Genomic DNA, 25,468 nt, shown 5'->3' on the forward strand with positions numbered 1-25,468 from the left:
ATTTTGGTTTGATGTCTTAAATAAATAATTTTGAGTACTGAGAAATTTTTATCTTGGATTAAGTTGCTCCGGTGATACAGCATTGCGCCAGTCCATCCGAGACCCATTTTGTGCTCCAGTCACCAATGACTATATAAATTGTACATCCGCACAATCTGACTTAAGCATGATGAGTTCGAACTGAATGAAACTAATCGTTTCATGAGAGAAATATGGGACGGCTACATAGATTTCTAAGCATAAAAAGTTAGATATTGTCCAAAAATGTACAATCAGGATACGTGACTATAACTTTGTCCAAAAATGCACAATAAGGACCCGCAACTATAACTTTGTCCAAAAATGCACAATTAGGACCTGCAACTATAACTTTGTCCAAAAATGTACAATCAGGACCCACGACTATAACTTTGTCCAAAAATGCACAATCAGGACCCGCGACTTTAACTTGTAGCCTTGTGTTTAGCAGATTGATCTGTTAGCAAGGATTCTTCCTCCCATCTTGTATATTAAACTCGTGTCATTATTTTAGAACCAAAGTGAAGGGATGAGAGGAAGGCTTCATTCGCTTAATGCAGTGAAAATAATTACAACTGAAACATAACAGTGGTATCTGTCATATATCAAATGATATAGAGCTTTAATAATTGATAGAACTTATTGATTTTTTCTTCATCTTTGACATGAGCTATATTAAAGAACACACACATTACTGGTGATTTATGTAATATCAGATTAATAATAAATCTGCTTCTACTGAAATCTCTTTCTTCAAATAGACTTGATTTACATACAGACAGTATGATATCTATAAGTCTGGCTTGTCATTTTAATTGGATTCATTCTTAAAAATCTAATCAAATGAGCCTATTTTTATTTCCCTGACAAATTGCTGGGAAAACTTCTAATAAAGCTAAGTACCTTGATGTATTGAATAAAACCAATCTTTTTTAGTCCGACAAAAAAAGAAATAACATATATTTTTGTAGTTGGCCATATTAAGGGAAGAGAGTTTTGTCAGTTTGTTTAATGTAGTCTGTGTTAAAAAAAAAAAAAAATGCTTTGTCATTCAGCAGAACTCATTTGAGCAAATAATTAGGCAGTGATCTTTTTATGTCAATTTAAAAAGATTTAAGTAAAAATTTCATTAAATCAAAATTAATATGTTATGTTCAAAATAAGAAATAGCTTTGAGAATTCAAGCTTTTTGTTTACCGATTTTTATGGTTATGTTTTTTGTTTTTTTTTACATCAAATATAATCGGCTTAGAAATAACTATAAAAAAAATATCTACACGAGTGAAAGAAATATGAAACACTCCTACTCCTTCCATCTGCAATATAATATACATATGTACTTGTTTGACAAATAGCAAAAGACTTTGAAATCTACCATAGAACATTTTAAGTCATTAATAAATCTTGTTTATTTATTACCATGGAAACATATGAAAAAGAGTCTAGGTCTAGCTCTCTTTTGTTGTTTTTTTTTATCATCTGTATATAGAATATTAAATTTAGAAATGATGACAAGCTGTTTCTTGTAAAACATCAAACTACCTGTTTGTCTCTTGATTAGAAGTAATTAACCTTATTTTCATCTCCGTTAAGTATTGTAGAGGTTTTTATTTGTCTCTAATACGGTTCGTTATTACGGTTTCTATAACAACCGATCAAAGTACGTCAAAAGAAATTTACAAACACAAGATGCTGCAATTAAAAAACAAGCTTGACTCCATGCAATGATTTATTTTTGCAATGAGATTTGTGGTAATATTCACTAAAACCTCTCGGTAAATTCATTTTATATTCATATTTAGTTCAGGACATAAGTTCCACACATATAAAATATATTTTAAAATATTCCCTAAAGCATTGAGATAGATTATGATTTAGATGAGCAAGTCAATTGTAACTTGCTGTTAGAGATGGCTGTGTTCCGAGGCCATACAAGAAATTTTATTCTGTCAATATCAGGAATAATGTAGACATGTCAAAAACACAGCGAACAGGTTACCGACGTCATTAACATTGGTTGTCTCATTATCTAATTGGGCACATGTCATTTTCTTAATAGCCGTCTGAAATGTTTCAATACAGACTTATTTTAGCTTGTCTATAAATTATATGTACATATATATCTCTTTCTGGAATGTAAAAACCTTAACATCAATGTGACATTGATTTAGATAAATCTACGTCTATGCTACGTTTAAATCATATTCTTACAACATAAGAAAAAATTGTGAAAATAAATGAGTGACTTTAATATCGTAAATTACAAAATAGATGGACAGCTGCCAAGGCTATTTATGTATTTTATACCGGACGCTTGGAATAACATTATGCAAATTTTGAGTAATTGATTGTCACTTTTTGTTTCTCATTTACAGTAAATGGTGCCTGGTCAACATGGAGTCAGTGGACTGAATGTTCAGCCAAGTGTGGAAAGGGTACTCAAAGACGAACAAGAACATGTACAGACCCCGCCCCATTAAATGGAGGCGCCTCTTGTGCTGGGGAAGCTGTCAACCGCATAGCTTGTACTTCAATCTGTCCAGGTAAAAATCTACATGCTGCTTTTATTTATGAGTTGTTCGCAACTTTCCCAACATTACAATATCATGTGCACCATTTTATGTCCTCTAATCATGTATACATTCTATACATAACTACAGTATAAATTTCTGATATTGTTATGGAGTATTATTCCGCTAATGGTGATTAAACTGTTTAAAATGTCATGTGATAAACTATAAAGTGGAGCGTATTTGATTATTTCAAAGGGTCCCAACAACTTCCCTGGTAGTTTCCAGCTGATAATACTCATTTAGCCCTACTAAAAAGTAATTGATTACTCATTTATGTATATGTACTGAAAACCATGGTGAAAATGAGCACTTATTGATTCAAGTATAATTTGTTTGACCCCCAGCTTGGGGGAAATAACATTTTAAGCAGGATACTCAATAGCTCTATCAATATGGCAGGCCCATAAAATGTACAGAAAATGTGATTCAACCTATCTATCTATATACACAGCTCGGTGGGCAGAGATGTCTATTTATCTTTAATTTATAAAGGGCCGCATCAATCTCTCAACTTACATTAATATTGGTGGAAAAACATCAACATCACAGATATCATAAATATATCTACAACTAGGCTTGATATGACAGATGTATTAAACGTTTTCACATAGGTGGTATATATACATATTCTCTCATCTATATCTTTAAAAAATAACACATTGAATTTTCTCTGATTACCGGTAAATTGAAATCTAAACAATAAAACTGCTTTAAAAACTGTCTTTCAAGGAACTTGTTTTTTGGTGATCCTATGGTAGTACAATCTGGAATTGTAGAAATCTGAATATTTAAATCACACAGTTAAAAACATAAATCCAATTTGGCATTGTAGAAATCTGAATATTTAAAGAACATAAACCCAATTTATTATAAAATGCCAGACATCATGCATGGTAATGGTTAATAGGCAAATAATTACCAGCTTCTGAAAATTTGCGAGCAAAATGGGACTCTTAGAATTGTTCTATTCCCAAACTACTTGTCTGTATGACAATATACATTTATTTATATTTAATGATATCCCGAAAGTAAATGTTATATGTTCATTTCATGGTTATTGCAATTCATTAAGTTAATAGAGGCATAAGAAACAGTAAAAGAATAAGAATGTGATAAGACTTTATTTAAAGAGATGTTGTTTGTGTGGAGCATTGCCTTTAAGTGGTTTATTCCTCAAACTAGTCTAGACAGGAAATTCAGTTGGTGCCTTCATCAATATAAGTAATTTCTGGTTAATCAAATCAACATTTCTTCTCTCTGGAGTAAGTCTTTTACAATTTGATCAAAACAAGGATTATTCCTTGTACAGAATTTTCAGCTATCTTAATGAGTTGAAATCAACATTAGTCGTCTGTCGGTGAACATGGCCACAAATTCTAATTTAATGGTTGGCATGAGATGATATCATAGAACTGGTAATCTCTGTTTCTGCAGTAATCTTAAACCAAACTCCATTAGCTTATTATTTCTTTCTTTTGATTAACTTCTTGGTCTTGATTCTCTCTGTCAAATTCAAAAGAATAAACACACATATTTGAGTAGATATATGTAAATACTGCTTTGTACACAATATCAGAAATCTATACTGTATTTTCTAAAACAAATTTCTCCCATCATCATCCCACAATTCTCACATTTCCTTCTAATTTTTTTCTTTGGCTTTCTTAGATGGAAAAACAGGTAAGCCTTCATTGTTTCCTTCATGTTGATGATCATGTCCTTTAGTATCAAACATGCACATTAGATCTCTACTACTGCTTATTGTTCCTTCATCATTGTATTATATTATTTTTCCCCTTTCTATATTTCTGTATATCTGTAATATTATTATCAGTACCTATATGTACTAGTAGCAGTAGATTATTAGTCCTTGTATTGTGGTTTCAATATTGATGGCAATTATTATGAACCATGTAGAACAAGGTTTGTCTCAAAACAGTCCACCATTTTGATTTTTGAAAAAAAATAAAAACACCAAGGATATAAATTACAATTCAAAAATTTTTATGTCTTGAACTTTCTGACATTTCCTTTTTGGAGGTGCTCAAAATTTTATTGGCTGTAAATCTTATTACAAAAGGATTACAAAAAGAAAAGTGCGAGTAATTTCCTTGCAAGACATTTGAAATTTGTGTGTGACAATCTTGTGTCAAAACATGATTTATATTGATTGACAGACGTAGAAAAAGGATGCCAATTTATTTATCAAAATATTGTCACAATGTGCCAACTTTGATTGTTTTTGAGCACACCTTCACTGCATGATGTGTAATTTGGGGATGTAGAAAAACCTCACTATGGAGATATTGTGACATTTTAGTTCTTATTTAGTCATTGTGTTTTAGACACCATGCATATTAATTGCTTTGTATTTTTTTGCGTTTTTGATATATTTTGATTTCATGTTTTTTCTGTCTTTAGTTTTGTCATTTTTCATTTTCTTATTCTACCCCTTGGTGACAAAACACTGTGAAACAATAATTAGAGTTTTTAAAAATTTCTAAATTCTTAAGTCATTTTGAAAGTATTTACAAAAAAAACAAAACCAAAGCCATAAAGCATGAACTCAAAATATTTAGAAGAAACACCGATTTGGTCACCTCCTTTCTATCTGAAACCTCCATTGTAGTGGATGGTCTTTGGTCCCCCTGGTCATCGTGGTCAACATGCAGTCCAGATTGTATTCATCATCGGCGTAGGTCATGTGATAACCCTGCTCCAGCCAATGGCGGAGAATATTGCATTGGAAATGACTTGGCATCTGCCAACTGTACTGGGGGCATGTGCAGAGGTAGTTATTTTTGTTTATTTCATTTATAAATTGGCATTTTGTATGCAAAAAAGTAACTTTGCACCTTCTTAATTTCTGCACAATCTTAATATTTACCTTAATTGTAATTGTTAGTCTACTTTTTGGTAACTATTGTTCTACTTTTACTTTAGTATCTTGTTCTAGCCTTTGTATTTATTTATTTTATTTTTTTCCCTTTATTTATTAAAAGCTAGAATCAGCAAGAGATAATATTCTGTCTCTTAATAAACATAATTATAATATGTCCTGTTCTATTAATGATTTTAAGGTTCATGACCACAAAACAAGCTGTCTGAATCCTACTGTATATTTATCTCTACTGTTAAACATACGAGCCTGTAACTTTCTCTTGTCATTGATTACTATTAATAATAAGTTGTCGTGATAAACAATAATTAATACATTTTACATCTGATAATTAACTTACTCATCTATTGTTATAATTTTAACCAATCCACATGAGCCAACTACATGGGTAAAAATGATATCAAAAACATTTACAATTAACGAAATGATACATTGACTGATGAGGGCTTTGTGGATTCGGAGCTTGCAGCGTGCAGCTTTGCACCCATCCCGCAAGCACCCACATCCATGGTCTCTGGAGCCGCCCTTGGTTAGTGCCGTGAGGTAACTTACTATTGGTATTGCCTACATCCATGGTCTCTCGATCCGCCCTTGGTTAGTGCCGTGAGCTAACTAACACATAGTGGCTTTGACTTCTGAAATCTTAAGAATGTGTTCATATAGAGATTGGAGTTAAAAAGATTGTCCTGGATACCAATTCACTTGAAGTATTTCAGCACAGATGCTTTTGATCAGTTTGCTTTAAGTAAAAAGGAGGACCATGATCAGAAGGACTGAGCAGAAACTCTGTTTCATTCGTGTTACAGGGAATACTGCTTCTACTGTGACATCACTGCTTTCAGCATCATTAAATAGCCTTGTGCAAGATCATTTGACATTTTACAACCCCATAAGAAGGACTAATACATTTGGCCTGCTTTTAAAAATTAAAAATCCTTCAGTGTGAATACAAACATTGATTAGAACTTATTTACTATGGGTAATATCATTGTGAAGACACCTTTGGCTTTAAGGGGTCATATGTATTGTGCATAAGGCAGAGTATGTGTACTCTTTCTGGAACACCAAACAACACTTCTATTTTATTTGAGGAGTTCACCTATTTTGTAGTACTTTTATAAACATGACTAACCATTCATAACAGCAAGTTTGCTATTTGTAAATTTCTCCTTTGTTTTTATTTAAATAAGTAAATCTATTATAACTAGTAGAATATTCTTATATTTTTTCACGGTTTCAATCCAAATACATGGACATGTTATGTAAACAATTACTAAAGCAACTGAAGTATGAACAAAATTATAATATAAAAAACTCCACTCCTTGTGGCAATATCGAAAAGTCAATCAGTCGATCTTTTCAAGCTGCTTCGGTTCAGTTGTTGTCAAATACACTACATGAATCTCATAATTAACGCAGGATGTTCTACTTTGCAGCTCTACATAGAAAAAAAACCACACCTTAGGAAGTGATTCATTTAAGTTAATAGACGGATCGCAGTTTTTGACATTTTTACATGTAGACATACGAACGCCAAAAATGTTGAATTTACTCAATAAATATGATAAGTGATAAAAGATGTTGCTCTTGTTGTTGAACTAGCACGAATATTGCATTCAAAAACACGATTGTGGACATAATGATTTTGTTTTGAAAGTTATAGAAGAATTATATGCCAAACTGCTGTAAATTTTGTATTTCCAAGTCCTTGGCAATAAAACAAAAAGTAAGCTGTATTCAAATTGCTTTAAATCAAAGCAGCTAACCAAAAGAAATAATTATTTGATTAAACATGTGATATGTAGAGAAAGCAAGGTCAGTTTTCTAGTTGAGAACAATAGAAGGGCAAAGAGGTCTTGATTCCAATACCACAACAGCTATATTTCATCCCATTTGTATATCTCAACCAGTTTATCAAATCTCTTCTTGCTGAGAGGCCTCTGATTAAGATACAATGCAGCCATTGAATGAGAAAATGACCATCAGTTCTCTTTCTGCTTATCTGACATTTGGACTTTTTGGCCTAGGAATAGTTCTGTTAATAAAGCAGGTTGTGAGGAGAGAAGCATTCTAAGGTTTCCTTCCATTAGTTATTTGATAGAACTTTAATTAAGACCTGTAGATTGGAAGCAAGTATTTTATAACCAGAACAGATTACACACAAACAATTTTTTGCATATTATATTTCAAATTATATCTTCTCTTTCTTTATATTGGAAAGACAAGAAGAACTTTAAAAATCAAAAGATGAGAGACTTTTTATCTTTGTTTTATTTGTGATTAAAATTCTTCGCACTAGAAATTAGGCATTATTTAAAGATACTCATATCAGTAACTGGCACAAAAAATAAAGAAGAACTTTAAAAAATCGAAAGATGAAAGACTTATCATCTTCGTTTTATTTGTGGTTATAATTCTTCGCACTAGAAATTAGGCATTATTTAGAGATACTTAGTCCGGTGGCAAAAAAAAAATAAAGAAGAACTTTAAAAATCGAAAGATGAAAGACTTATTATCTTCTGTTTTTTATTGTGGTCAAAATTCTTCCCACTAGAAATTAGACATTATTTGAAGATACTATCCTCTAATTGTAACTGGCAAATGTGTTTAATGACTCATTGAATATTTTTTTTATTAAATGCTTGATTGAATATGAAACTTCTTGAACATGATAAATGCGATATCGTTGATTACTTTCACATGACATGCAATGGCTGCACATTGGTGTTAAAAAGTACTACTGGCTGTGAAAATCTATCATTAGGCTTTAGTTGCAATCCAAAAAAGAATAAAAATTAGCCACGATAAATGTTATTCTTTTGTCGGAAATATCTCTGGAGAGAAACATGGCATGCCTTAAGGCTATTTGTTGACACTTAGTCTTTCCGCATTGTAATTAAACTTGGCATTGTGTCACTTATATTGTAGGGATTAGCTATTCAAGAAATTAGTCACTTATAAAATTCTAGTGAAATCAAGTACTTGATGATGGTTTCTAAATTTGAAGTTTTTGGAGTAAGTCCTTCGGGAGGGAAAAGTATGAATCAGTCTCATTATAACAGACATTTAATATCCCCCTCACAGTAAAAGTGTGAAAGTAACAGATTTTAATTATTTGAATAGTTCCATTGTTTTATTAAACTACCAACAACCAAAAAAATCCCTTGGTTCAAATATTTCAGACAAAAGAAATAATTCGAGATTTGTGCTGCAGACATTTTCACCCAGTCTCGGTAAGAAAAATCAAAAGTAAAAGAAACCCTCCCAGCAACAACTAACATTAGACCTGATATTACCCCGCATAGTATAAACTTGATAACAAGTTAGAAATGTTTAGAAAACCCTGAACTCACTTAGTGCAATCTTTGAAAGAGTCATTTAGAACAAGTGTACAGAGAAAAAAAACAATCAAAGATTGCACTGACTATATATACACCACAGTGCATGATCAACCATTAGTCTATCTGACTTCTCTATATTGCCCTATTAAATGCTATTAATTAGATATATTTTTATCTCTCGCGCTGATGTTTTTTCACAACTTGCTGGAAAAATATGGGAAGTTATTCAATCTAAATAGGGTACAACTACAAGGATAGATTTAGTTAAAGGTACAATTTCCTTAAAGAAGCCTTTTCAAAAAAAGAGAAGGCATTGACAGATGCCAATGTCATAATTCAGTGACGTCACTGATGAATGAATGCACTTGAGTTTGTTTTTTGCGTCACAGAAATTGTGGTCTGTGCATATCTGACCATAGCCTTTTTGATATAAGACCACCAATAAACTGGAGATGTTACATTTTTGGACCAAGAACTGATCCCAAGCGCTACCCATCTTGTTGTTCTTGGAGGCAACGCTCTTTGAAAAAGCTTAAGTTACATTATGCAAGATTTAGATAAAGAAGTAGCCATTCTTGCTATAATAGTTCAAAAATAGATAATATAAAATAAAAAATTTGAAAATTTCATTTAAATTACTCTATTGCGAGCGAAGATATTTAGCCTTTGAAGGTTTGACAAGACGTGTGCAATAATTGCAACCACCGTACTGGTTGTTCGAAGCTAAGTCTCGCTCCTCCATTTCTAGATTAAATCAAAATATGGCTGAACCGTTCTAATCTATTTAATATCGGAGAAATCCGATGCCATCAAGACTTGATTATGGCCTGGATAAGTTAATTAATGTCTAATTAATAATTTAGAAAACATTTCAGGCCTAAAGAAAGACCTGCAATAGGCAGATTTAGCTCTTGCATAATGTATGTTTAAGGTACCATCAATGAAACTTGGCATTCTTGTTCCTCTGACAAATGTGCATTGATTGACGGGTTTTGATTTTAACGTCACACTCGGTTCCTGTTCCATAGTCCACCCGTACTGGTTAGTTTAGGGATGGATCCCACGTGAGTCATTCTTTAAAACCCAAAGTATTATAGGGTGTGTCACATCTGTTGTAGTTTAAGATATGAAAGAAAGTTTACTTACAAAAGACTAATAAAATTTATCCTATTATATTTATCTTTAATGGCATGAGTAAGATACTAGTACAAACAGCTCCCGCTCCCAATTTATAATTATCTGAAAGTTTGATTGAGTGATATTAACATATTATTTATTAATTATATTTAATTTTAAAATCAATTATACTTTTTATTTAAAAATTTAAAAAAATACCTGTATATTATGTTTGTTTATTTCTTGGTTTCTTTTTATTCAAATTGATTCTTTTATTAAAAAAAAAAAAATAAAATAAAAGGGTATTTGTTTACAAATTTGTGATTTTGTTGCGTTTCAGATGTTAGTACTAAGAATATTTTTGTTGAAACTTCAGAAGGTTAGTTGTAAGAATAGGCTAACGGTTTATGAATGCAACGGGCTAGGGTGGACATGTTAATTAACAAATATAAAAAGTAACCTGGTGGTCGGCATGCTTCCACATTCATTGTTCCAACTGAAAAACTAATCACCGCTACGATTGGCCTAAAAATGTACAATATGATATCTAACAATCACATTTGCATGATTATATATAATACATGATCAGAGATTGTGCTATTTTTACCATGTTGCTGGAGTTGGGATGCTTTTTATGTCAATGATAGTTCAAAGCTTTATGTAGAAATTTGTCCATATTAATTTTGAAATGATGTGAGTTTGATTTCCTTTTTTAAATATATATATATATATATATATGATAAGACAGACAGAGACAGAAATGGGGTTTAACTTCCACTTGACACAAACTAGGTTATTACGGAACTAATATATGGTTCAATATCATTTCAATAATTCGCTTGCGCCTAGGGGGTCTTTAGCAGTGGGAGGAAACCGAAGGACCCAGAGAAAACCCATGTTGATCCTACTCCTTGTCACTTACAACCGGTTGAAAGCACACCAGTTGACTCAATGACAGACCTTATGATACAACGCGTACACACTAACTATTCAGCCATCCACCCACCCTCCTCCCCCTACATATGATAAAGTAGAACATTCTCTCCGTTATCTCCAAAGGGATTAATGACAATTATCTCTTGAAATAAGTCCTTCGGTCCCAAATATGGTGGTTGACAAAGATAGACGATTTAAAGCCTCCCCTTTCCTGTACTAAATATAAAGATCTATGATGTATCAGTATTAAGTAGATTTCAGTTATCATAGCAATTTGCTTTATCGGTCAATCCCACAAATTAATTGTGATGATCCCACTCATCTTTGGAAGGAAAACGATTACTACCTAACAATAAGAGTTTATTTGATTCTATATCTACTCTCTTTTGCATTTATTATTAATTCACACTATTCCCAAAGCTTTCATGTGGAACTGATAGACGTTACTCCTTGAAATTATTTGTACTGTGAATGTACATAATGCTAGCTTACAGGATTATGAAGTAAGAATAATATTAATTGATATCTACTAATCAATAATTGTCAATTTGGCTGCCAACTGCGATCGATCAACTCGTTGGAATTACAGTGTTCATGAGAATAGATTTTACCGACTGGCTTTGAGAGCCATTAGGGAAGTAATTAACATCGAAGCCTAAATATATACTCGAGAAGAGAGTTTACATTAAGTGAATGTTTGCAGCAGTTAAAGTGAACAATCAGTGATAATATCAGAACTGTAGTCTGTTCAATAACATAGATAACAAAAACCAGCTACACAAGAGAAAATTGATAAATTTAGACTAAAGTCATTTAAAAGTCAACAGTATTATATCTCCAGTACAAGTGCATGTATTGAGGTTGCGCTTCTCCACTACCTGTGGGTATATTAAATGACTCTACCTGTAGATTAAAAAAACCTGTAGATCAAAATGAAAACTATACAATACATTAAATAAATGTAGCTTTGAGTGGCATAAGCTGCTCAAAAGTATTTTCAGTTTGAATGTGAATTGAATGTCATAATACAATAATCCCCCCCCCTCCCAATAATCCATTTCCTAGGTACATATGCTTTTAGTTGAAAAGACATGCATAGAATCTGTGTCAGCATCGTCATATATTAAGAATTTTTCGATAATTAGGCGAGTCATATAAGCTGTCTGATTTTATTTGGAACTTTTAAAGGACATTTAATTACTTGTTAAAAGTAACAATGCCAATTTCAACCCTAGAACGGTAGATGAAAATTTTAAAATTTACAATTTTCGATCACTAAAGATTCTAGGGAAAAACATCAAAGCCAGATAATACATAATTTAATTCTATAATCTTTGAAGGAGTGTTTATTTTTAATAGTATAAAGCTGAAGGAGCACAGGAGACCTTGTAATTGAACATTTAACATGTACCCTATGACTAGGATATATTTACTCTTGTCAAATTTATCCAATTTATAAAGCGCTCATTATACATCGCTTAAAATTTTATAGCTCATAAATAACGGTAAAGATGATGGCAGACCCTTACCAAATGTTCACAGGTCTGCATCACATCATCCCATACCACCCCCTTCCATTAAATCAAACCTTTACGACTTCAGTAGAAGCATATAAAGCTCCTATAATTGAGTCTAATGCAGTAGACTTGTCCACTGAGTCCTCGAGGTTTGCATTTAGTTTAACACATTGACTTACAAGTAAAATAAACAGTAGCAAGGGAAATGGAAACCAGATGACCACACAGACACTGAGAATGGACAACAAATTAGGTTCAAAAGAAAGTTGAAAGTCTTGAAAGTTAATATATATATCATCAAGTCTTAAATTTGCATGTGTTTATTTGTGGCTGTGACTAGGAGATCTGTTTATTTTACTAGACGTTGGTCTTTCACAAACAAAGTCGCCATTCTTCAAAAAGAAATCTGCTTTATTTGTCCATTCACTTGGTTTTCCTTTAGTTTTATATCTTCAAGCTATACACCATATATTTACATACTTAGACCTGATCAACCTAACAACCAAACATTATGGCTTCAATCCTAAATGATGTGTGTTCTAAGATTCTTCACTTCTAAACATCATAATTTATGACTTACATTTATTATAAAAGATTGGTATCGTTAAGACACGCTATCCATTTCTATCTCAAAGCATTTATAAAAATAAGAATTATCTGAAGGGCTCTCAGAGATTGTCTCGTAAGTCATATCAAGTGTATCATAAATATCCTTCGACCCCCTAACTAAGCTAAGCTGATTTGATAAATAATTTTTGCCCAAACCCCAGAAGTCCGTGTCAGCCATCTTTGATAAACCCATCTATAATAGAACTCTGCAGGGTCGTTTTTAAATACAAATAAATGATATGGATCTTTTAGAGCTACCACAGTAAGATCTCATTAAACCTACATTAAGATTAATGATTTCTACCCTTCTAATTGATATCTGTGAGATTTTCAAGAAAGCCAAGTTAAAAACAGCAGGCACCATACAGATTGGAATGATGGCAGGGAGGGTATAGTAATAATTCCAACCCCGTATTTTGCCTATGTTTATTTTAGTGCCACACAATGATAACTTGTGTTTGACCTTAGATTCCATTCCGATCTTTGAGTAGAATATTTGTTTATTATTACATTATATTTCTCAGCTTGCTGAAATCTAAACATAAATTTCTGCTTCTGCATGTTTTTGGTCTGTGTTATGTTGTGTGTGTGGATTGGGTATGGAATGTATTGCTCTATAGACTATGTAGAAATCTTTTATTGATTTTGTATGCAGATCTGTTGAAAAAAATGTGCCAAGCTAATATAGAAAAACTGTCATGTTGTGTTTACTGTACTGGTTAGCATTCTGTGTTTTGTTGCATCATATATGAAAGCGTTTATTTGCGTTGCTTCAGTAGTTTCAACTATATGTACAATGTATGTTAAATGAATAGACGAATATTAGCGCTTGTACATCAGACTAATCACCCAAGAAGTTGACGGGTTAAGAAATATGTCTGATTGCTGCCTTTATCCTCCACACGTAAAGTGGATAATTTATATCTACTGGCCATAGTGAGATGTTATTTCCTCCATATTTCAACTGTTCCATACAACTGATCAATTTGTATGGCAACAGTTCTATGTTTTCCATGCCAACATTCCACAAGGAAACACTGTCACTTAACCAATCCCCAAAATAGACTTCTATTATGGTAATCTTGAGCATCCAGTAGCGATCTTCATTAAGAAAGATAGTTTTTAGGTTAACAAAATATTTTTGAACATCAGGTCTTCATTTTTGAAGGAAATTGATGGCTGGTATTTCATTGAACTTATCTGATGCTTGCAATTAGCTTTTATTGTATAAAGTTGCATTCTGAACAGTCGAATAGGATTATTAATCATTAGGATTACTTTCCTTACATCATACATGTACAACCAGTAATGTTATTATGACATGACCAAAGTATTTGCCTTTAAAAAAAAAAGTAATAATCTGACATTTTGCGGTAGTCAGAATTGGAAGGAAATTACTTCTCCACCATCTCTGTGAAGTTCCTAAATTTGTATTCTTATTATTTTTGTAGAAAATTTTATGAATTACATTTCTAATCATGATTATAAATTTAAATGTTATTTATTTTATTTTCAGCTACTAGTCGAGCTGAAGATGGTGAAAATATTCCTATGTATATTGGTCTGTGCGTGGCCGTGGCTGTCTTTATAACTGTGGTGGTGGTTATAGTCATTGTTATGCGAAGAAGAAAAGCTCGCCAACAAGGTGTGTTTAACAGGGAGTGTCTGAGCACAGGTGAGCTAATCCCCTGTCCTCAGATCACCCAAAATCTCTACTTTCTTTTTTAATTTATGTACATTAGACATATAGAGTACTCTTCATTCTTATTACTATTGAATTTGAATATACAAAGAACACATTTAACAATTGGAACATGTTGTCGTAACTGGTGCTTGAGTAGCCAAACCCTGTGTAAAAGTTTTCGAGTATCAGTAATTTATTGATGTATTTTATTTGATGAAACTTCGAGTATAAGAACGATGCAGAGCTCAAGAATGATCTCTTAATAAACACAGTGAATATTTGATGAATAAATCTGACCATGTAGAGGGAGTCATATGTGAACAGCCTTGTTCAAAAACACTATATTTAGAGTGGTTCTGGGGGTGGGGGAGGTGGGAGGGGGCTTTAAAAATAAGACAGATAAAATGATTTTGATACATATAAAGGATTTTAAATAGTTTGTTAATCTAATGTCAGACAGGTGTAAGGAATGAAAATAGTTTTAAAAAAAAGACTGTTTTGTAAAAACAGGTCTTCATGTAATTCTTGTACATGAGTGAACATCCTTAAAACAGCCAATAAACTTCTACAAAACTGATATTTAGTATAAAAAATGTCTTCCTAGATAATAGAAAACTACCAATGTTAGTAGAGAACTAGAGTTATTACCCTTTTTGATCAGCTTTAATATCTTAATCTCTCTGACTCATGTGTTACCAGACTTGCACATTTTATGGCCTCGTCTTTCGGTCCTCGGACTGTTTTTACTGCTCTTTAATAATGGAAATAAAATTCACTTAGAGGGCCTGATGATGATATTAGAAAGCAATTTTATAAACATTGCTCTTTACTTTACTCTTTTATGGCTGGCCACGTCAATTTTCTAATGTCAAACTGCATATTTTATGGAAATAGAATTATTGTATTAAATTGGAAACTTATTGAAATGTTGCACTGATAGAAGTGTTTGAAATGTTATAGCCCCATAGAAGAGCTGTGAGTGAATTTAATTAGTAGTAAAACTAATAGAAGATATGATTTATAACAAATTATTCCCTTGTTTAACATTAACTTGCACGCGCACAATCTCTAGTCGATTTGGTGAAAGCAAATGGTTATTAAACGAGGAACAATATAAAACTAGGTTGTATTTAATAAAACAATACAAATACTTGATCAGTCTGGCTTAAGACAAAACTTCTGTGAATATGTGACCTAGCTCTTGTTTCTGGAGTTTCAAATACCATTATGTCCATAAGAATGTTTTTCAAGTCTTCTCAACAGAGTAGGTCAAGTCCCAGTCCAAGCTGACATTTCGCAGTTCCTGATAATTGGATATTCTTTTAGCCTTAATCTTGTTTTAAGTGAAATATTGACATACACTTGACAGAATCTAATTTCATCGTCATTATATTACTGGTGTTTTCTTCGGTCTTTGGAGGCAAATTCTCGAATAGTTGAAGCATTAAACATAGATTATTTTAAAAAGCTCTTGAAAAAGCACACACCGTCATTGGCTTGTTGTTTTTAATACATTTATTCCCAATTCATTTGAGAATGCATTTCTTCCTTGAGCTTGAGAAGAGAATTTTGTTTAAATAGCCTACTTGTCCTAAAATAATTTTGAAGGGGCTTATGGTAGATGTCTAGTGTATTTAAATTGTCAGTTGGAAATTTTGATAATAGGCTGTATGTTTTCTATCATTGATGTCAAAATTGCATGTTACAGGATTTTTTTCGGAATGTCAAAACTATTAAAACTATCTCGAGTTAAATGAAGCTGTTGCCGTGAGATATAAAATACTGCCATGTTTACACTGTTATAAGAAAAAAAATCGGGGACTAGAACATTAACATTTCAATGATGTTTATGGACGCCTGTGGTGCTGAAAGACTTTAATGAGAGAGAATAAATGAGAGACAATATTCAGAAATTTTATATCAAGAAACGATCTCGTCTCAACAGTATGGATATTGTCGATATTTTAATTCAGTAATTTAATTAGCTTACCTATAATGTGACCTTTCAACCGATGCAGTAATTTAAATGCACAGGGCACAATATCTTGTATAATTAAAACAGATTTTTTTTTAAAACTTAACCGCAAATTCCAGAAGAATATTTTTCTTCTCCTACACTAATTTGCAAGAAGCTGAAAGATGTTAAAAATAATGGAAAAATTCATAAATAAAGTAGACTCCTGCACACTTAACTAGGGAATATAGGCAAAAATTTAATTAAGTTAGAAAACTTCTAGGTGCATGTTTTTCAAACAGCCAACCTCATTTTCGTCAATTTAAATCACATAATGAATAAGAAAAAACAACATCTAAAGCTTCTTAGAAGCAGTAAATATAAATACGTGTCTGCTTATAAGATGCTTTTCATCCCAGCTTGTAAACTCATTAGAAATGCTCGAGGTATAATGAAATTTAGATCATGGTCACGTTCTTAAGAGCTACTAGGTCTTTCAATGTTATGTTATGCTTATGAAAAGTAATCAAATTATTGTATGATTTTGATATGCATCTCTTTGATAGGAAGGGAAAATCTTTGATGTGATCATGATAACATAGGCTGTTATTTACCATAATTAATAGCTCTTTCCACTCCCATCTTTAGCTCATTAAACATTGCCAAAAAAATTTACATCACATCAATTAATACAGATTGTTACTCTTACTTTTTTGGCAGATTCTACAATTAACTCTATGACTGATGAAGAGAAGAAAATCACCAAGAATGGGGGTAAGTGCATTTTTGGATTGATTGAAATACTCTGTTTCTTTCCAAGTTATTAATGACGTCCAAGTTATTCATGACAGATATGCTAGTTCATAATCCTATAACAAACGCAAAATTCTCATAATCCTTTTCAAAATGCTTTTCCAGGTCGCAATTATGTTTACTTTATGGCTGATATAAATCTGATTTTTATTTAAATTTCTTTTTTTTAAATGAGGTGCCATTAGGATGACATTTGGTTTGAAGTATCAATTGGATACATTAACATCTTAAACTGGTAAACAGTTAAAAAAAGATTCCAGTTGTGCAGGATTATTGTTGCCTTAAAAGCAATAATATGCTCTTCGGTTCCAGCATTATGTATTTTATGACCAGAGCACATCTTTGACTCGCTTGGATATTGTCAATAAACATTGTATACTGTCTCTAGAGTTTACACCTGCAGGCGTGGAAATATTTTCATTGCCTTTGTGTGCCTGAAAAAACAGAAGTTATCATGTTTTTTGTATATAGTGATAAAACATATGTTAGTAGAATGTAAGAGATTTAGTCCAAATTCAAAATAATGACCTTTGACATCTTGAGGGCGTCTGCAACTGTTTGATGGAGTTTTTCTTGGGGGTTTATCCTTCTTGTTTGATGGGAAATTAGAATGAAAAATGGCTTAGTGACCATACACTAGTATGTCAACTTTAACTAGAAAAATTATCTGTTTAGGTTTTGCAGTTATTTATCAGCTCACATAATTCTTGAGAGTAATAGCTTCCACTGACAGACGTACACATGTTAACATACCAAACGTAAAAGGTTCCTGGAAAGAATTATTTGAAAAAAAGATATGAACTGATTCCTGGCTTTGATGTGGATAAAATAGTGTCATGAAGTGTAAAATATGACTTATATTTATGAGGTTTTCCAACTTCATCAATTTCAATCGTAATTAAAACAAGATAATTTATGTGTATATCTATGAAATAAAAGCCAAGACAATATCAAGTATATTCACGTTACCACAAACATACTTCATTCCTAAATCACAACAAAGAAATATATTAAGCTAACATTAAAGGAGATAAAACTCTTTGATTTAGGTAAAAATAAAATGGTAAAACTCTTTGATTTTAGATTAAAATAAAATATTAATTGGATTCAATTTTCAATTGTTTAAGAACACATTGACTTGTGAAGTTATGATTTTGGGTTAAAATAAAATATTATATTGAATTCAATTTTCAAATGTTTAAGAACATTGACTTGTGAAGTTACGATTTTGGGTTAAAATAAAATATTAAATTGGATTCAATTTTCAATTGTTTAAGAACACATCAACTGGTTATGTAATTTTAGTTACTTTTAGGCTCACTGTGTCGAAAGTGGAACGCAAAACAGGTCATAATCTGAATAATCTTAAGCAGATATGCAGACAAGAAAAAAAATGGTTTTTTGGTTCAAACCCTTAAGTCCTGCAAAAATAACAGTTTCTGTTGATCAACTTGTTATTTCAGATACAAAATCAATAAAATAAAGAGTTTGTTTAGAAATGTTTTTGTCTATCTCATTCTCTTGTTTCTTCACCAATAAGGTGTTAAGATGGGCTCAATGTACATAAACTGCTTCATTGAAAACCATGTCCATAAAGTTTGTTTTTCTACAGGACAACTGGCTATTTACTTTGAGAAATTGAATCCATCAAGTATTTGGGTTTTAACTAGAAAACAATGAGAAGCAGGAAGAACGACCCGGCTTTCATTTGTTAAGCAAGGAATACTGACATTTTTATTCATCTGAAAACAATTGTGTTATAGATGTGTAAATATGGTGTTGTGTGCTAGATAAACACGTTATTACTATAAAACTCTATGTTTTCTACATTCACATATGTACTCTTGTGTTATTTTACTCCTCTTATGCTTACAAATAACTGATAAAAATCTTTGTCCAAAGATGTTTAAATCTCTTTAGCATTTCTTAGACAAAGGCATTAAAATTCTTCTGCCAGTCCAAGGCTCGGCTGTGTATATAGGTCTTTTGAGCTGAACCAGTTCTAATTTCTTGAATTGATTTGCCATTAGGATTGAAGTTATTTTAAGATGGGTTAATTTAGCCCAGATCTATTTATGTTTAGTAGAGCTTCGTTGGGGGGTTGAAATAAATTACATAATGAGAGACAGGAAATGTCAACCTTATCAGATTTAACTTATATTTGCAGTAATCCATCCATATGAATCATACTTATTTTTTCCCACATTGACATGAGTGAATGGATAATTGAATTGGACGTATATATTCTCCATGGCTGTAGTTTTCTCTTATGGCAGACCTGTACAAGATAATTACACCATTCTCAAGACAAATTACACCCCTCTTAGTTGGTGTTCAAATGCAATGAAAATAAACATCCATATTAATATTTAGTTAGAATGCAGAAATTTGGCATGTTTCAGAGAGAGATATGCCATAATCAAGGCATCAAAACACAGATGGGTTAAAGAGGGTCAGAGATAAGAGAGGCCCCCAGAGTAATTATAAACACGTTAGTTAAAATTTGGAGAATGGCTTTCAAACAAACAAAAGGCCGTCAACTTGTTTAGTTGGGAATGGGGGGAGACAAGAAAAACAGAGATAAGGATGAGGTCTGTGGACTGTTAAATAATATAGTTAAAACCTATCAGTCAAACAACCTGAACTCTTTCAGGTCATTAAAACTTCATTTTACCCAGGGTAAGGTGATCCTGTGTATTATAGGGTGCAGGTTTACTCCCTTGATTGTCTTACAGCTCCTTGATATTACACAGACTTGAGCAGACGCACTGCTTATTATCCACATCTGTCAAACTGTCCTCTTTAAATGATACAAATTTTTTGTGAAAGATGGTAAAGCGTTTTCTCAAGCATTTGTACTGTTTAATCTCTGTGATCTAGAATGGGATACAGATCAGCGTTTTGTCTCAGAAGAAAAATTAGGATATTTTACATTGAAATATAATGCCACCCAAATATTAGAATTTGAACTAGTCTAGTAGCTGTTAATGAATTATGTATGATTACATCTCCCTCTAACGACCTAACCAGATGTTAAGAATGAAAATACGTTTGACACCAAGGGCAAAACTTAAAGAAACGACAGTTCAACTAACATATGTTAAAAACATCCCCAGAACTATAAAACATTTTTCTTCATTGATTTTTTCAATAGATAACCAAAGTTTCATAATTTTTCAATATGTCCTTGTAATATTTTACACCATTTTACACGAAGTTCTGCATCATTTGTCGTGATTTTTTACCATGCATGACTAGTTTATTGTTCTTTTGTTTACCATATCTAAAATTCTCCTATTTTTTTTATAGAATTGTTGTCAATGCAACCAGATTTAACACAGACGGTTGTAACAGTTCAACATGCTCTTCCCCCAGATTCACCAAATAACAACCATATGATGGAAAAACAACCCTTGTACGATGTCCCCGACATTAATGCACACCATCGATTATCAGGAACTCTTCCTAAGAACAGCAAAATGATGTTGGTGGAACCTACTCTAAACCATAATCTGACTTCCTCCCTCGAACAATTATCAGTTTGTGACAATAAAAATACATTATTAGTTCCGTCAGATAACAGACTGTCTCAGTGCGATAATTTACAAGATAGTCGACAATCAATGATATCGGTACAGTTACCCAGTACAATAGATGCAGACGGTGTAACATGGAGTACCTTTGATAGTTGTGGTGGCCGTTTGGTTCTCCCAGAATCAGGTTGGTGCAATTTTGAAAATAAAAACTTAAAAAATTCCAACATTTATGAATAATGCTTGAACAAAGCCATAGGGATCAAATTCATAGGATCAAAGGACAATGAAAAATCTCTAAATTTCAATATGGGGAGTTTTCAGCTTGCGATGTTCCCTTAAGCTTTAGCTTTGGCCCAAGTGTTTCGTTCAGAATTATAGTCAATAATTGATCTATTAAAATATGCAATTGAATGTCTGGTATTAAGGAATATTTATGCCAACAACAGATTTGAGATATTGAGTTTGATGGAAGAGTTCCGTTCTCTCAGACAGCATATATCTTTCTGATTTTCAGCTCCACCAGACATGGATTGAAAGCGTCACTGAAATTTGTCAAGCAAAAAAAATTGCCTTGCTTGCATATATAGTTTGTAGATAGCAAGCAGATCTATGAAGTTATCTAATTAAAATAAGACTATTTTAGATGACAGATTTCTGATATTTTCATGACATGTGTAGCATTTATCAGACAGGCTGGCTGCTCCCTGGAACTAAGAATTTCATGCCATTGAGGAAATGCACTCATTAGATTTTATCAATTCTCTGTACATCAAGTTCACATTTATCTGCTAACTTTAGTCTGTCGTTTGAAAATCGACTTAATCTTGATCCAATTTTATACATATTTCAAATAGAGCATACTGAAGTATTCCAAATGTTTCTACCACACATGATGGCATTGGGATCAGACTGGTCTCAACAAGATAATCAGTTATCTAAACATAAATCAACTATACTTCTTAGACTTGTCTGCTTTGCAGTAACTTCTAAGACATAGTAAAAGAGTAATTTTTTTGTTATTTTTAAAAAATTAATAAAAAAACAACTTTGCATCACTTTGTATTTATATTGGTGTCCTCTTGTTTAGCTTAGACTTGTCTTTTTTGCAGTAACTTCTAAGACATAGTAAAAGAGTAATTTTTTTGTTATTTTTAAAAAATTAATAAAAAAATCTTTGCATCATTTTGTATTTATATTGGTGTCCTCTTGTTTAGGAGTAAGTTTATTAATTCCTGAAGGAGCTATTAAAGAAGGTCATGTGGAGGAAATTTATCTGGCGATTTGCCGAGATGACAAAGATAGACCCAAGTTGAATGGTAAGTGAACAAATTAAATAGATCTACTTTTAGATAAAATAAACAGCTGTCCTTATAAATTTCTGGAGAAGACAATCAGATAAGATTTAGAAGAGAGAATGGTGGAAAGTCCTTTCAGCAAATGAAGTACTCAATTAATATGAATTATAAACATTGTATAAGGTCAAAGTTATTGGGGGGGATAGAAAGGTGTCAAGTCTTTAGATTGTGGGGGGGGGGGGGAGAGGTAGATTATATTGACATTGTCACATGCATTTGAGAGTTGGCATCTATTGGAATAATAAGTTACATACAATTTGGTTTTCATGGGTTAAGGGATATATTATAACTATTATTTATTATATAGTGTTTATATTTTATTATTGTTTTCTCAAATTAATAATTAAAAATGACTTCAATTGCAGATAATCAAACTATTTTAAGTCCGATCTTATTAATTGGACCACCCAGCGTTGTTTTGTTGAAACCAGTTATTCTCTCCTACCAACACTGTGCAAGTATGCGACAAGGAGGCTGGATTCTATCGCTCTTTCACAGTGACAGCCCAATAGATGAACCCCCTCACTGGAAGGTAAGTACACAGCTGTTTCCACTTCATTATCTAGATACCTCAAGTTGAAAACCTGTACAAATAAAGCCAGACTCTATAACATCTACACATCTGGTTATTTTTTTAACACTACCACTACACAATGTCGTCTGCTAATTGTCCGCTTTTAAAACTAATACACAAATCAAACTTGGTAAATGTAACACTTTCTTTTAATGTGCTTTATGCTCGAAGGGATTTGAAGTGGTATAGACTAGGGGATGGGTGGAGTAGTGTTAATATGCTTTGAATTATGGTAGTCTGGGTTTGTCCTTTTGAAATATTCATTTTCAATATTGAAATGTCACAAGTTTGGCTGTAAGTTAACTATTATATATGAAATGGATTTTGATATGTCAGTCAATGTCATGTCACTGAATCTAGGTGATGTTATATTTTACAAGAGGGCATAATACCATATCATTGTAATGATAGTTTTAATATTGACGTATATTAGACCCAGTATTCATATGGGGATTGGGTGACCGAATAGTCTAACACACCAGCTTTAAATCATAAGGTCTGTCATTGAGTCAAGTGGCGTAGTTTCAATTCCACACTTGTATGTGACAAGGAGTAGGGTTACCTGGTTTCTCCAGCCCACTACACGCAAACAAATTATTGAAATAAAATGGAACTGTATATTTATATTGTTATTATACAATGTATTTATATTGTTATTAAACCCTGTATTCATACTGTTATTAAACCCTGTATTCATACTATTATTAAACCCTGTATTCATATTGTTATTTAATCCTGTATTCATATTGTTATTAAACCCTGTATTCATACTGTTATTAAACCCTGTATTCATACTGTTATTAAACCCTGTATTCATATTGTTATTAAACCCTGTATTCATACTGTTATTAAACCCTGTATTCATATTGTTATTAAACCCTGTATTCATATTGTTAATTAAACCCTGTATTCATACTGTTATTAAACCCTGTATTCATATTGTTATTTTGTAGAAAATGGTTACATTAGGTCACGAAACAATAAATACACCAGTTTATACTCAACTTGATCCAAACCAATGTCATATTATGGGTGAACAATTACAGCGTTATGCCATCATTGGGGAGTCTGTGCCAGGTGCGAGAGCGATAAAAATTTTACGACTAGCTGCCTTTGCTCCTGCTTCTCCACCTTCAATGGATTATAGTATTAGAGTTTATGTAGTGGAAGATACACAAGATGCATTAGAGGTAGCGTAAACATATAATATCTCATTAAACAAACTTCTATATCCTCCATATGTTTGTTCATCATCATATTAAATACCCACATAGAACATATTCTTCATGTGTATAAAGAAGGTATATATAGTACTCTATGCATGTAATTTGTAAGAGCTAAATCTGCCTACTGCAGATCTGTTTCACGGTCGTAACTAGCTCAGAGCAACGGGGGGGGGCGGCGGGAAGTGTTCTCAGGGGTGCTGTAAAATTGACGAACAATGTATATCTATTGTTTTTATGGTCGACAATTTTTTCACGGGGGGGTGGGGGGGGGGCCTTATCTTTTTGTGGGGCTTCAAGTGATATATAAATTAATAGGCATTTATTAACATGACAAGCCATATCATATTTAACTCCCAAGATTATCGAATGGCTGTGAAATTGAATGGATTAAAACATCCTCTCCATGTAATAATTTAACATTAAAATGGATAATTAAGACTATGTTTATTATCGTAGCAATGGTACTTTACAATCAAGACTATATTGTCTAAAATTCAAACACTCATGGCTTTGCTCAGAATAAAGTGATTTGACTGAAATTTTCAATACATTCATATTTCATTATCTGTTTTTGAATTTTATAGAAAGAACAGTCATCTCTGTATCTAAATCTTATATAATTCATCTCTAAATTTCTACTGAATGTTTAAATTCTAGGGCGTTATTCAAATGGAGAAGAAATTAGGGGGCCGTTTGCTTGACAAGCCAAAACAGATTCCATTCCAAGACTGTGGTAATAACCTGTGTCTAACTATAGAAGAACTTTCACCAGGCTGGAGAAGCAAATTAGCAGCCAATTACCAGGTAAGTTGTTAGTACTGTGGTAATTATCACAAACAAGACTAAATTATTCAACTCATGACAAAAATTTTAAGTGGTGCTCTCATCCCTGCACCTACATCGTTGGTCTTGTCCTATATAATCAATGTTATTGTTCGTACTTTTACAACATTTAAGAGAGTTAAATAGTAAGTGCAGGAGGACCGCATTACACGCAAAACAAAAATCTACAAGATAAACCTGCGGACAAGACAGAAAATAGACATTGCAAAAAATAAACAAATATCAAATCAAGTGAATGGGTCCAGGGGCCAGCCGTGAGCGTACACTGCGCTGTACAGTCCCGGGCCTGTTATGGTACAGGTTTCACTAAAAAATGAAAAAAAATGATAAACAAAAAAGAGACGTAACAGAAATAATGCAAGACGTAACATATAAGCAAGCATAGTCATGTTGTTTTAAGATTTTCGAAATACTGGGAAACAAGAAATGAATGCGTCTTGAAATTAATATGTCATGAAAGAGGTCACCGTAAAT

The 25,468-nt window shown here is 32.4% G+C and overlaps 1 protein-coding gene across 6 annotated transcripts in view; it reads left to right on the forward strand.

Annotated features, from left to right (window-relative positions):
• Nucleotides 1-25,468, forward strand: part of LOC126810317 (netrin receptor UNC5C) — a 94,908-nt gene that overhangs the window by 57,396 nt on the left and 12,044 nt on the right. The window contains exons 5-15 of one of the 6 annotated variants that reach the window (XM_050535314.2): nt 2,394-2,561; nt 5,221-5,382; nt 8,673-8,723; nt 10,288-10,326; nt 14,526-14,684; nt 17,368-17,421; nt 20,770-21,180; nt 22,211-22,312; nt 22,717-22,883; nt 23,879-24,115; nt 24,809-24,955. In XM_050535314.2, the coding sequence (XP_050391271.1) occupies nt 2,394-2,561; nt 5,221-5,382; nt 8,673-8,723; nt 10,288-10,326; nt 14,526-14,684; nt 17,368-17,421; nt 20,770-21,180; nt 22,211-22,312; nt 22,717-22,883; nt 23,879-24,115; nt 24,809-24,955 (1,697 nt within the window). Of the gene's footprint in view, nt 1-2,393; nt 2,562-4,259; nt 4,323-5,220; nt 5,383-8,672; nt 8,724-10,287; nt 10,327-14,525; nt 14,685-17,367; nt 17,422-20,769; nt 21,181-22,210; nt 22,313-22,716; nt 22,884-23,878; nt 24,116-24,808; nt 24,956-25,468 lie in introns of those variants that run through there. The other 5 variants (XM_050535315.2, XM_050535316.2, XM_050535317.2 and 2 more) reach the window with 5 other exon arrangements.

Source organism: Patella vulgata, chromosome 2 (assembly GCF_932274485.2).
Source record: "Patella vulgata chromosome 2, xgPatVulg1.2, whole genome shotgun sequence".
NCBI lineage: Eukaryota > Metazoa > Mollusca > Gastropoda > Patellidae > Patella > Patella vulgata.